We start from the raw sequence: 14722 nt of genomic DNA on the forward strand, positions 1-14722 counted from the left end.
TGATTGCCTCTACAGCAGCGCGTTGCTCCCCGTTGTAGCTAAAAATAACCCTGCACCACAAGACAAGGAGGACAGAATGGGGGGAGGCGTTTTGCCTTTCCCCTCTTCTTTCCCTCCATCACTCATTATCCAGCCTCCCTCACCAAATCTAATTTATTCTCTCCTTCATTCATTATCTACTCTGACTGGTTTCCCTCCTATCTTCTCTCTGTCCGTCTCCAGCTTGAGGTTTCTACCAGTAAAGCTCTGGCCCCAGTAAAAACACTCCTCACAATACAGGTTTAGCTTACAGCTTCAGCCCATGTGGCCAAAACTGGCTGTGCCTCTCCACAATTAAATACCGGTTCCAAAAGCGGAGCCCTGTTCTTACTGGGTGTTTTAAGAGTTGGTGTTTGGAGTTACCCTCTTAGTAAAACCACTGCAAGGTCTCTTTTATGTACTGGGAAACGGCGAAGGTTTAAGGAGCTGAGTGTTCGTAATCTCCAACACGTTCGTAGTCTCCAGTCTGACAGACTGGACTTTGGTATTATAATGTTCTCTCCCTCCCAGAAGGCTCTGGGCTGTTTATGCCCTTCAGCTACTCCCACCTTGGAAGATTTGATTACCAAGCAGATTGGTTTGTGCAGGAGATGTTTTGTGTGCTGACGGTCAGGCTGTTGTCTGAACATACAGGATTTCTGCACCAACCTGCCAAAAGCTTGCACATTTCTCTGAGTTGGTGAGAATTTCTGCAACACAATATGATTAATTCTTCTAAGGAGCAAAACTAGCAGTTCGCAGACCGATGACTCAGATGACTCTAACTCAAAGAAAGAGCTCATTTCTAAGTGTTTAATAGTGCGATACTGAAACAATAAATGCCTCACAAGTGTGCTCAGACAGTTGCCTGTTAAAGTGACCTTTTGATTGCCTTCAAAGGTCAGATGCTCTGTGCAGCCGAGCGTCATTAGCATTCATTTACAAATATGGAGATTACAAATGGAATATGTTGGGAGTGAGAGGACAGTTTCTGTAATATTAGCAATAATCACAAAACAAACAGCAGATAAACATTTGTTGGGGAAGCTAAGCCCTGTGTCGGACGCTGAAGGACACTGAAGGACACCGTGACCGTACTTGAATCTAATCATGACAATCTAATCTGGAGACAACACATCAGATAAAGACTCCGCCTGCAGCTGCCACTAATGGTTAGTTTTGGCTAATTTATCTGCTTATTATTTCCACACTTACATGTCATCTCTGAAAACAAAAAAATACCTGTAGAGTGGTGGGAAATTTGATATTGCTTGAAAATTTAGGTTGTTCACACTTCAGGACACACTTCAGACCCCCAACCATGATCCAAAAGAACTGGGCTGAGAACACATCTGTGTGTTGTGCATGTATCCTACAGCTTCTTCCTTATCTCATTACCTTTGCTAGGAAATCCATAAATCGGCCATTTTTGATTCTCTCCTGTTGGTCCACGTATGGTGGATTTCTCTTGTCTCTCACGTTTAATCTCACCTTTCTCTAAACGCCGCCTCCTTCCCCTTCCCTACCGAGAGTCTGATGGATGGCATGAGGGACAAGGAGAAGGATAGGATGGAGGAGGAGGAGGAGGAGGAGAATGGTAATGGGCAGAACTAAGTTAATAGCCCAGCTCGAGGAGCAACATGCCTGCCAGTGGAGCCTGGATAAATTGAATTAGCCTCAGTCACATTTCCAGTCCAGGTCCCAGTGCCTCCAGCCCTCACACAGACACACACAGACACAGACACAGACACACACACACACACACACACACACACACACACACACACACAGAGAGAGACATTTTTCAGTTCTGTTTTGATCCCAGCATCGTTGGGACACGTCAGACTCTCACAGCAAATTGAAAACTCCAAACTGTCTTTATGTTAAATGATTGAAGAGGAACACAGTCGTGTTTGTGTTCAGGTAGATTCAATTTAGAACAGGAACAAAAAGCAAATTGCGGCGTCACAGGGAAACATACAAGGTCTACAACTGATGTTTTTCATCATCAGACACATTCGGAGGGATGGCAGCGGAGCAGATGATGCCAGATGTGCTCCGAAATGTTTCACTTACTACACACTCTCATTTCGCTGCCCTTTAGTTCTCCTTTAGTGCTGAATTCACCAGGCTGTTTGCACCTCTCAGAGTTTTCCCCAGCAGATAAACAGCATTAATAATCCAGAGAGGAATGAGATAGTTTAGATCTTGAAATCAACACTAGAAGGTCAGCCTGAGGTTTCGTCCTGCAGCAAAATCCTCTTATTTTCACAAATAACGTTGCTGATTGTGGAGTAACAGGATAAAATAACTGGAGTAATCATCGATCATTGTAACTCAACAGCGTCCAACCCTTATGATGTGTGGATCTTTGATCCCATCTCTAATGTGTATGCAGAAACTTTCAGAATGAAGATTTCATTATTTCTCCTAACGCTGGAAAGTATTAAATTAATGCTGATGAGGCTGATGAGCATGCAGGCTGATTAAGTGGATTGATTAAACCATCTAAAACACATATCACCTCATCACATTTACATATTTATAAGACATTTTCCTTCACTAAAGTCCCTCCTGTCATTGTTTCCCCTCTCACAGTTTCATATTTTGATCATATTCAGTCAAACTTTACTAGAGTTTCTTCTTCGGACAGATTTATACACAATAATACTGGTCAAGAACAGCTTTTTGTTCCCAGCTACGCAGGACTGAATGTTCTCTCCCTTAAATATGAAATATTCTTCTCTAATCCTTTGTTTGTTTCTATAAAATTTTAAACAAGATGCTTATAATTAACCCGAGATGAAAGATCTCTTCATCTTTTAATGCACTTTGAAGCCAACAGCCTACATTTACAATAGTAATTTATTTATCTGTAGCCGCTCTCCATCCTCGTCGGTGCCTGTTATTGATGATGACGGATGATGAGGATCATACGGAGCAACCCAGACACGGCTCAGATAGAAGGAAACGTGCCGGAGATAGTCCAGGTGTAAAACGCTCGTCGTAAATTGCGCGGTATCTGTCGGAGAGCCTGGACGAGACGCATCGACCACGAACCCGCCTTTGACAAGCTGACAGAGGACCTGATATAAAGCCTGTGGGAGGAGCAGCGTCACTCGTCATCTTAAGTAACGTTGTGTTTGTGCGTCTTTCACACCTGACGCAATACTAAAACGCCATGTGGGGGGAGAGGGGGGTGGGGCAGGTGGTTTACAGGACACGTACCTGTTGATGGATTTTTTATGCCTTCATTTGAGAACTTTTAAGCTTTAGGTTAGAGACGAGCCGTCGTAGTCCCGTAGAGTCAGACAGATGATGAATTCCCCAGAGTTCCCCATTGAAGCACTATTAAATAGACTTATTTCAATAGATGGACTTCAATAGAAGTAGCAATGACTTCAGACCCGCATATAAGATTGGAAGACCCCCCCCCCATCCCGGTGGATGTGGGCTGCTGAGTCTTTTTTATGGTGATGTGGAAACAATCGCACTCAGTGCACGGTGTAAATTAGAGACTTCACACCCCATTAAACTCGTGGCAGGGAGTGCACAAAAGCCACTTACACCGGGATCTTCAATATTAAACTGGGTATGATACAAAATGGATTTATTCTGTAGATTAGAGTATTCCTTCGCGTCTGCCTTTTCCCCGGTATTGCATCTCGTGTTTTGAATGTTGATTGTCAAGAGTAAAGCGGATACTGTAATGAGTGAACAGTGGAGATAATTAAGCTGTCGGCTGCTGGAATGATGTTATTAAGGTGTCATCGTGCCCAAAGAGCACATTTGTCATGAATGTGGTTCATGTCTGGATGCTAATACCATCTCTCATTATCTTCCTCTCTGCAACAATACTAGTTTATGAGTCATGAAGTCAAAACATTCTTGATTGCTAGGCTTCAGCAGCCACTGCAGCCTCGGCCTGCATTCGGTGCGCTTGACTGACTGGATGGGTGGGTTTTATGAGAGTTCCTGTGGAGTTGCGAGTCTCTGATAGGCTCAAATTCAGAGAAACAGACTCATTGTGTGTTTTAGGGGTTTAACACCGATGGCGTTAACCCCTCCTGTTCCCCATGAGAGACGGAGATTTGTGCTGAAAGAAGGCACAAAGTAGCAGTACACTGCGTCCTTCTCGTCTCATCAGGAAACCTGTCTAGTCCTGACCACGAAGGAGGGTACCCCAGACCGACGGAGGTCATGTGACGTATCTAAATTCAAACACACAGATGGTGCAGACGGGCTGTTCTTTTAGCACAGCCAGAGCAGAACCCCTGTATGCATTTGGTCTGCAGAGGCTTCTGTTTTTTTCTGTACGTGGAGGAAATATTGACCATCTGGAAAATGCAGAGAGGCCACATTTGCCGCAGGAGCTCACGTAATGCAGCTATTTAAAGATTTCGACGAACCTAAACTTTCCCAGAATAAACATCTATAAATTCTGCTCATAATTTCCCAGATACTCTGAGACTCTTTTTAAGTTAGAGCGATGCAGTGATGATTACAGTTGTTATTTAATTAGAATTGATCCGATTTGTATTGTTGCTAAATGCCAGAGCCTAATTATACCCCGAGGACAGCCATTAGAAAATATAAAGCATTCAAAAGCAGAACAGAACTGATTGATTCTTCAGTCATTTGTATTTTTGTGTAGAAGATGACTTTAGTTTGTTTTCCAACATGCACGCCTGTGCATCGTTTTTCCATTTCTTCAGAAAAACAGAAAGAAGGTAAAGAAAAGCGGGTGATAAGGCAGAAAAGCTGAAAGCAGGGCGAGGGCTTAATGAAAGCAGAAACCCATTTCCCGTCTCACATGGACATTTTTCTTCTTCTCTTCACACTCGCTTCTGCCTGCGCTCCATATAGAATCATATCAGAAGCTGATTTCTCCATATTGTATTTATTTTTGTTGGGTTTTCTGCCTGATAACTCTGCCAACAACACCTACCTCTCTACTTTGTCTGCCTCTTCTTGTTGAGCCCCAAGGAACGTGCAAACCCAGCTCAATTTACCTTAGTTCACATCTGAAAAATAATCTTAATAAACCCGTTGTTGTGTTCTGCAGGTTAAAAAAAAGTCTCTTTCTTCTTCTCTCGGTGGTGGAGCTCTGAGCCATTTGTTTAAACAGTTTAACATGGCCTGTGTGCAGAATATAGATATCCAGGTACAAACAGTATATTATGCCATTAATAACATTGGACTTGCTGAAATGAAAAAGTATCACAAATTCACTGTAATCTCATTATTCTTATTGCGATATGATGAGATTATTACCTGAATAACAGGGTGATATGTTTTCTTTAATCGATCATCATGCAGTGGCAGCTCGCCAAGCTTTAGAGGGGGAAATAATAAATCTGTATTATTCGTTCATTGCAGTGTGCTCAGTTTGTAGCAGGAGAAGGTACATTTTTAGATTTTTGCTTTGCTTCTCTCACTTCATTTCCTTTATCCTAATCCCTGCAAGGCCACTGTTCTTAGTCCATGACTCTTCTCATTTCCCTCAATCCCATCCACATTTTCTTCACTTTCTCATATCGCCTCCATCATTTCTCCCTTATCTTTCCTCTGCTTCAGCCTTCCTATTTCTATCCATAATCCTCTTTTTCCCCCTACTTTCTTGTAGGAACCTTGTGGAATCTGTCCTCCTATGAACCACTAAAGATGGTGATCATCAACCACGGCTTGCAGACCATGACCAACGAGGTCATCATCCCGCACTCTGGCTGGGAGCACGAGCCGAACGAGGACTCAAAGCCCCGTGATGCCGAATGGACCACCGTCTTCAAGAACACGTCCGGCTGTCTCAGGTCAGTCATCCATCCGGCACATGTTGCTTCATCCGTCACGGGTTTTATTTTGGGACCAGGTTATAAAAGTCTCACATTACTAAAAGCACCAAATGCCGAAGTTTTGCAGCTAAATCAGGGCAGACAGTTGGCCGACTGATTCGGGTTACAGTCACTTTGGATGACACTTTTACAGAAGTGCTGCAGAACTTCCCTGGAGTCTTTCAGTTTTACTGAGAGGCCACTTGTGTCCAGAGACAGGTGCTGCATTTATGGGACCAAACATCTGCTCCTGTTCAACCAGGAGTGCGTTTAAGTTTTCTGAGTACACAGAGAATTTACGACATGGCAGATGTCATGTGTCTGCACGAGGACCACTTTAGACAGGAAGGAGTCTGTTAATGTCCTCTGGTCTCGGAATCACAGTTGGATAAAGTTAAATGTTTTCATTGCAAGAAAGAAAACCTTGGCTTTCATCATTGTTCTTAAAAAATAATCTTCAAATGCCTTTCTCCTGTGAACTCTGAGAAATGCTCTGTCTCTCCTTGTCAATAATTTGAGCCATTGAATTTGCTCCAGACTTCAGGACAGAGGCTCCATTTGCAAGTTCAGCATAAAGATTCTTTTGGCCTCGACAATCAACTAATTCACTTCTGTAGGTCGGTGTCTCAGTGTGTCCCTCCGAGGGAGGACATTTAGTCCAAACAAAGACACCCAAGATTGGATTTTATGTGTGAAAGCAGGAGATTCAAAGTTACAGCAGCCTCGCTGTTGCTTTCATGAACACCCTCCTCTAAAAGTATCATTAAAAGCAACTTTGTATCATGACAGATTCATCAGTTTTTCAAATAAGAAAGCATTCCACTAGCTGAAAGGATACACGTACACGCTAACATGACCTTCACCTCGCCAGAAAAATATCAAAGTAAACCACAAAACCTAATGAACATTCTCTGCCTGTTTTTTTTTCCCCTCCTGTGTGGAATCTGTCAGCTTGGCTCCGGCTCTGAGTAACAGACTGTGGTGAATCGAGGACAGCCAGTGTGTTTGTGCTGCCTGCCTCTGAACGGGCCAGTTCAGCCTGTCTAGACTGCAGGGCAGAAGGTCTCCTGAAGTAGATGCTGCAGCGGGCTGGTCGACAGCCAGAAAAGTTTAACATCCCTCTAAGAGGATAGGCCAGAGTTTGAAAAGCACTTTAATGAAGCAACAGGGAATAACTGAAAGCACGGTGATACAGTTGAAGATACAGAGCCGTCCTGGAAGTGTGGAAGACCTCGGTGAGAACTCTGCTCTCACCTTATCTCGCGTTCTTTTTATCTATCGCATTACGTCTTCACTTTCAAGCCTCTGACTCTCCGTATCTCATAGCTGCATCGCAGTATCACCATTGCTGATGACAGTGCTGATGAGAATAGGTCTCCATGGCAACTGTGGCCAAGCACACGGATGCCAAGATGTGAGGTTTGCGCGCTGGGGAGAATCGCTGATGTCGGGGGGAATCTGCTTGCTCACGTCAACAAAGATGCAGCTCAGACCTCAATAAAGCCACGCAAGAGTTTATTATAATGGCTTGTCTGTTTATAGGGCCGGCTTATTTACAGTGTTTACACTGGGGAGCACTGCAGTGCAAACTAGGCCTTCATGCTAAAATGGAATATGAGATTTTTAGTATCTCTGTAACATTTGTACAAAGTGAAAAGTGTATTAAAGACATCCTCTTTCCTAACTACTGTGACAGCAGCACACATATCAAGCAATGTCAGATTAATGGGAGCAGAGATGAGCTATCGAGGAAGCTACACAGGCCTACATACTGTAGCTCTGCCACTGTCAGTCACAATTTAATCATCTGGGGGTTTCACTTTCAGCCAAGCACAGCTGAGATCACAAGCAGGTTCAAGTCCAGCTCCTGGACTACGGTGTGTGTGCTGAAAATCTTGCATTGTGAGTCGATATCACGAGCCTTAAGGAGACCCAGAGCTCTAACTGTTCCATGAACCATCCTCCCACTGATCCCTCTGCGTCACCACTGACCTTGTCGGGAAGGCCGAGGTCGGCCTCGTATCCCTCCGTCTCCATCCGTCTCCATCAGTCTCCTCGTCCCAGCTGCTCCGTCGTCTGATGGCCTCATGACTCTGCCTGACCTTCACGCCGCCACACTCCAGCTGATAAAGCGCTGACACCAAAGACGCATCAAGATGGCAGTGACAGTCTGCCACTGTCCTCTGAAGGCATACATATTCTCTTAGCCTCTAATGATGTGACGCTCCTCGCTGCTGTCAGCACCTCAGAAATAATGAGACCAGCAAAAGAAAAATGTTCTGACTTTTAAAACAAATGTCGCACACGCGCAGGTTGATAGAGTTGAACCATCCTAATCGTTCTCATGTTTGTGCGTATCAGGGTTGTAAAATGCACCGAGATGTGACATGTGCACGAGACGGAAGCGTTTATTTCCCCTGCGGCATTTAATAGCGACTGCATTTCCTACAAAAGGATTCCAGTATTACCAGTTCACAGTGATTCTTTGAGCCCGTAATGTCACTATGGTCGTAAAAGCAGATGCCAACATTTGTTAAGCAACAGTTTATTCACAACGCAGCTGAGGGGGAAATATTACTTTTGCACTATTTGGCCCCAAAAAAGTGTGGGAGAAATGAAATATCTTAAATTACTGAGACACTCCGATGGTGTCCACAGGTTTTAAACTAGAAATGTAAGATTTCAAAGCTGTAATCCATTTTGCCCAAAACCACCAGGAGGTCGTGCTGGCACTCTGTGAACTGAGCTGGGACTCATTATCCATCCAGTCACATTTCCTCTCACTTACATTTAAAAGCAAGGAACACTGCGCCGCTTCATTTCCGAGGCTGACGAAGTGTGATGGGGGGGGCTTGGGCGGGGGGGGGGGCAGCATCCAGAAAGCTTCCGCTGAGACCACCGTTCCCCGAAAGTCTTCTGGAAATGCGATGAATGACAATAAAAGTCTCCCGTCTGTCTGTCCTCAAGCAGACTTCTGTCACATAAATCCTCTGGATCCGTTTGGGATGGGAAGGGCGGTGGGGGGGGCACTGTGACTGTCCCCTGACAGCTGAAGATGGATGAGGGTTGGTCCAGATGGCTAGTTCTGTCTGTCTGGACTCAACCGCAAATTGGCCTGAGTAGGCACAAAAATGGGACGCTTCTGTGGGTTTCCCCTTTCACCAACAAATGCCGTCAGCAGGTCCAGGTGTAACGAGGGCGGAGGCTGCATCCATTTGGACTCAAGTGGCTGCAGATGAATCACTTCAATGAGAAACGAAAACGATTGTCTGGATTCAGCGCTGTCGAGTCTGACATAGATTTTAGAGCGTGACACCTCAGCGTTGCCCTCCTCCCGCCACTCTTCACTCGGGACTAACCGGAGGTCGGCTAATGGGATTACGGCGGATGGAAACCCTCATAAATGAAGTCCCTGGTGAGGATTGGGGAGCCCCAGCCATCCTTTAACCCTCTTTAAAGCCTTGCCTTTCACAGTCATTCAGACAGCCGCGCTAAGACCCGTCCCGCTCTGCTGCGGGGGCTCAGGGCTCCAGCTGACGTAACACACATCGTATGTCCTTTTGTAGCAAAAATGAAATTTTTATCCTTCAAATTCTTCAGATTACTCCTCAGACCAGGAGACTTTATTGCACTGTTCAGTCTGGGGCAGATACAGAGGGTAAAAGTCCTGGGCCTCATGTTTTGAGCGTCTTATATTATGTTCCCTCTGCTCATCCTGGCTTGTCCAGTAGAGGTTTAATCATACAACTCATGTTTGTTCCAGTGACTATTACTGTTATTTATATAACCTGCAGTCATGCCAGTGTCTTCATATTTGCACTAATAAAATGAGCATTAGGACTTAAAACAAGGGAATAACTAGGTTTATCAGGTCAGTCTCTAACAGCACATTGGCTTCAATATGTATCAAATGCTTACTGACTCTGTGTGTGTGTGCATGTGTGTGTGTGTGTGCGTGCATGTGTGTGTTTAGAAATGTGAGTTCAGATGGGGCAGAGGCTCGGCGCAGACTGAGGGAATGCGAGGGACTGGTGGACGCCCTGCTGCACGCTCTTCAGTCAGCTGTGGGGAAGAAAGACATGGACAACAAGGTCGGACAGTGTTTGACAACCTCTCACCACATAGATTAGTCTGCTTATGCACGCTTGTTTACAAGGTTTTATCCTCCAGTCCTGTGTAAGCAGCGCGCAGATACAATGCAGGCGATAACTTGTGTATCTGTTCTCTGTAGTCTGTGGAGAACTGTGTGTGCATCATGAGGAATCTGTCCTACCACGTCCACAAAGAGGTGCCGGGGGCTGAAAAGTTCCAGGACCCCTCGGCGCTGCAGGCCCCGGGCTCTGCAGGGCCACAGAGGAAGAAAAAGGATGATGCCGGTTGCTTTGGAGGCAAGAAGGCCAAAGGTGAGATACAAAAACACCACTGTACAATAGCATGTTGTGCATAACTTAAAGATGAGTTTTTTTCCCCGCATACCTCATTGCCTCACGAGGGTAACAGTCTGTCACGCCGTTCTGGCTATAGCAGGAGCTTTTTGTTGTTTATTGGCACTCCTGAACAGATGCACCGTGTGAGCACATGTTGTTAGCAACATCTTAATCAGGCCGTTAGCAAAACGAGTGTTATCTCTCCCGACTGTACAATGCTAATGGCCGTCATTAATCATTCGGCCAATGAGGTGTGACCGGCAGGTGGTGACCCTCGACTCCAGGTCGGGGGTCAGTGCAGCTTGATAACAGATACAGATTTAGTGGCGACACCGGTGAAGCGCGCTCCTACGCACTGTTGCCGTGTGTTTCGCTGCTGCACAGCCTGCAGGCGCGAGGAAACGAGGCTCAGGTAGCAGATGCAGTAAATGCAGCTATAAAACATCATCGAGCCAGGCAGTTAAGCACAAATGTCGGCAATATGGTTGGAAATTTGTAACCTTAAACAGCCCAGGTTTGTCTCTTCAGTTTAATGTTACTTTTACTGGAAAATCCCCTTTTATCAACAACGGCTACTTAGAAAGTCGAGTTTTGTTTGTAGCTAAACAGACTTTTGATTTTGATCTTTACGTTTCTTTTATAGAATATCATGACCCTGAATCTTTTGACCCTGCTGATTTTTCAGCAGTTTGGCTTATTTTATTAAGTCTGCTTAAGTTTGACTGAAAATTTGTGCATAAATTAACTGAAAAACCTGGAAATGAGTTTTTCACACTTCTCACTGCTTCTTCTGTTGTTTTGTAGCTGAAAAGTGTTTGATGAGGTTCTGTTTTTATTTCATGTTTCTGTAAACTCTTTTCTCCTCTCTATGACTTAGAAATCTTCATTTCTATTCAACTTTCCTCTTTTTCTTTTTATAATCTTTACCCCTCTGGTGGCAACATTACTGCCCTGCTTATGGCCTCCTGTTGTGCTCGGCTCCTTCTCTTTTTGCCCCTCTCCTCTATTTTAGCCCCCGTTTCAACTTTCAGCCCTGTTCTTTTGTGGAGACTGTTCACAGATATTTCTCAACATACACACCTGCAGGCTCACAAACTTTTTTCACCCTAACTCTTCTCCTTTCTCTCGCTTTGTATTTTTTTGGCATTGCTGCTGCTTCCTTGGCAAACTATAGAGGAATGGTTTAATCAAGGTGAGTGCCCCCCCTTCAACTCTTTTCACCCCAGCTTCATCCTCCCTTCCCTGATTTCTCCTCCTCATCCTCAGAGCTGTAGAGCATAGATAGCGATAGTTTTGGCTCCTCCCCCAGAAACCCCTGAAAGTTTCAAGCTCTTAAAAAAAGTGTGTTTTTTTCACCCATTAAACTTGAATTTGCCCTCCATACCCAATACCTCCATCACACAGTTGGTTAGAGTCAGTTGTCCGTCGATACGTTAGATACAGCAGGTTAGAGGTAGAAGCAACATTTGCTGACGAGGTGAGTCCACAGTATTTCTTGCAGAGCTCGACTCAAATGAATCAACTACAGACACTAATGAGGATTCCTGAGATCAAACGTATCTCCCAAACTGCTGCTGATCTTCTGATGTCAAGCTCTGCTCCAGCCCCTGAAAGTGTCCGTGCTGGTTTGCGAATGAAGTGAAACTGATGTTGTAGCTCAGTTATTTTTTGTTTTGGGACATTTTGGGACATATTGAGCAGAGATTTTTAACAGAATTATTCGGCTTTTCTGTCTTTATCTGTGGATTCAAGAGCACAGATGGTGAAGGTGCTATAGATTACCGTCCACCTCTCAAAAAGTCCGCGTGTGTATGTCCCAAAATGCCGTATTGATGTGTTCTGCGTGTTTCCAGACAGCACTGCTGATAATCTGCCGCACACCTAAGGTGTCTGAAATTCATTGCAGTTAGGCTGCAGCTTCATGTCGAGGGAATAAAACCTCATTTTAGCAGCTCTGGCTCAAGCTGTTTATTTAGTCAGACTGGAGAGACTTCATTTAAAATCGATTTGACTGAAGTAACCTTTCAATTTCCTCAAGATGGTGCTGGCCATATTTTTTGTTTTAATTTAAGCGTCATTGCGTAGGTGAGGTCATGCTTAAGCTTTGTTTTTGGCCCAAATTCAACAAGATTTTATAGTCGAGGAGCACAGAATGTCAAAGTGGCAAACTGCTGTTGCTTAGACTGGACAGAATAATTATATCAGGTCATCGGGAGAATCGTTCAAATGTCAGCTGGTTCATGGGAAATAAATCATTTTTGTTCTCTCTGTCATACACATCAAAGCCTCAGGGCTTCACCCAAATTACACATTTTCCTTCCTGAAGAACATGTAAAAAAGTAAATGTTCCACACAACGAGCGTCAGGAGATGTGGGAGCAGTCAGCATTAAGCTTTTAAGCATGAACATATGAAGGTGATCTGATGGGCCACCTCAGACGCCATCACTGCTGCTCTCCATTGTTCCCTCTCCCACCTGGAAAATAAAGACTACAGCATCAGGACGCTGTGATACCACACTGACTGGATGCTTCACTGGTTGTGACACGGCCGGCTACAGGAGGGAATTGGCCTCATCCTCAACACGGGCAAATCCAAGGAGATGATAGTGGACAAAAGAAAGGAGAGGAGACCTCATCGGCTCATCTACAGCTTGAGCTAGGAGTGCACATCAGTGAGGACCTCACTTGGATGGTGAATATCACACAACTGGTCAAGAAGGCCCAACAACAGCGGGACTTATTCAGGAGGCTGAGGGAGGTCGGGATGTCATCAGAGATCCTCGCAGCTATGACAGCTGCATCGTCGAGAGCCTCCTGACCAGCTGTCGCACCGTCTGGTACGGCAGCACTAAAGCGGTGGAAAGTGGTGAGGAGCGCTGAAAAGATCACCAGGCCTCCACCGCCCTCTCTGCAGAGCATCTACCCACATAGAGTCCACAGGAGAGCTGCCTCCACCCTCAAAGACCTCACCCCCAGCACAAGCTGTTCGCTCTTCAACCCTCAGGTTGGGGGCACAAGTGTGGAAAGCAGAACCTGCAGACTGAAAAGCATCTTTCTTCCTCCACCAGGCTCCTAAATGGCTAAATAGGAGTCCTGAATTAAGAGCATGCAACAGCACGTACACAATTTGCACATTATTATACATATTGCACATATAATAGACCTTCTTATATGGTTAACAACCAGTTCTTAATTGTACTTAATTGTCTCTGTATGTTTTTTATGCTGCCATTTGTGAGGTGGACACAAAATTAAGGAATTCCATGTCAGGGATACTCGTTTCCTACTGTGCAAATTACACAAAACACTTTGAATCATGAGTCTGGAATCGGGGAGAAGAGGGTCGAGCATCTCTGGTCAGCTCTCAGTCCAGGTGTGGGTGTGAAAAACTGCAGCAGAGTCGGCTTCAGCTCTCGTCTCCATGATTGAAACTCTCAGCAGCAGTCAGAGTGCTTAATGATGGACGAATGCAAAGCGTGGGCTCAGAAGGACTCTGAGTTCTCTTTTACACAGAGAAACCTGGCAAAGGTCAGCGACACCTTGTCACTCATTACACGGGCATTTGTGCGCCATATCTACCTATTTCTGCAGCTCACGTGGCACTTTAAATTTCCGTTCGCAAAGGTCAGGCTCCTCGTTCCATGTTGAGGTGTTTGGTTTGCTGTCTTAAAACAACGTCAGGAATAAAGCTGAAAAAGTTTCACCGTCGCACCTTCAGAAGATCTTCCACAATTATCCTACAAGGGATGGATATCCGGTGCAATCATGCACTGCAGGAGCACGTGCAATCCTTACTTCACATCAGAATCCAATCTCCGCTATGATTAATTCAGAAAGCACGAGCTTGTTTCCTGGCAGGATGATAGTGTCCGGAAATCTCCCTCCATCTCCTTGAGGAATCACTCTTTAGCCTTTCTTCATGCCTGAAATGTCCCCTGGGCACGTGCATGTGCGTCTGAGATAACCATTAACTGCCATCACCCACACACCTACCAGCCTATTTCTCCTCTTTTGCTGCATTATTCAGAGGGTTTGTCCATTTAGGAAGTCATGGTAACAGCGGGAACATTCATATGTATTCACCTGGTGTTTGCTGCAGAAATCGAGCTCTGTGCTGTCTGTGTGTGTGTGTGTGTGTGTGTTGGCATATATTCAAAAATGTGCTTTTGTGTGTTTGGTTGCAAACCCGGATTAGACCGACAATCCCTCACAATGAAACACCACAAAAAAAAAAAAAGTTCAATTAAATTCAAAGAGTCAGTCCTGGAGGAATTTGGATTTCTAACACACACATCGGTCCAACCCGGGTGCCTTTTGAATCCTGGTTTGGTTTGACACTGACATTGCCCTCCCTCCTCTCTCCTCTGCTCAGGGAGAAAAAATTGTGACAATGACAAAAGCTACGACACGCTGGATCTGCCCAAGCGCACAGAGCCATCGAAAGG

The 14722-nt window shown here is 45.0% G+C and overlaps 1 protein-coding gene across 12 annotated transcripts in view; it reads left to right on the forward strand.

Annotated features, from left to right (window-relative positions):
• Positions 1-14722, forward strand: part of arvcfb (ARVCF delta catenin family member b) — a 132843-nt gene that overhangs the window by 94981 nt on the left and 23140 nt on the right. For 9 of the 12 annotated variants that reach the window (XM_029830344.1, XM_029830343.1, XM_029830338.1 and 6 more), the window contains 5 exons: positions 5645-5828; positions 9823-9940; positions 10081-10252; positions 11451-11468; positions 14650-14721. In XM_029830344.1, the coding sequence (XP_029686204.1) occupies positions 5645-5828; positions 9823-9940; positions 10081-10252; positions 11451-11468; positions 14650-14721 (564 nt within the window). The remainder of the gene's footprint in view (positions 1-5644; positions 5829-9822; positions 9941-10080; positions 10253-11450; positions 11469-14649; position 14722) is intronic. The other 3 variants (XM_029830340.1, XM_029830346.1, XM_029830341.1) reach the window with 2 other exon arrangements.

This window comes from Takifugu rubripes, chromosome 21, assembly GCF_901000725.2.
Source record: "Takifugu rubripes chromosome 21, fTakRub1.2, whole genome shotgun sequence".
Classification (NCBI taxonomy): domain Eukaryota; kingdom Metazoa; phylum Chordata; class Actinopteri; order Tetraodontiformes; family Tetraodontidae; genus Takifugu; species Takifugu rubripes.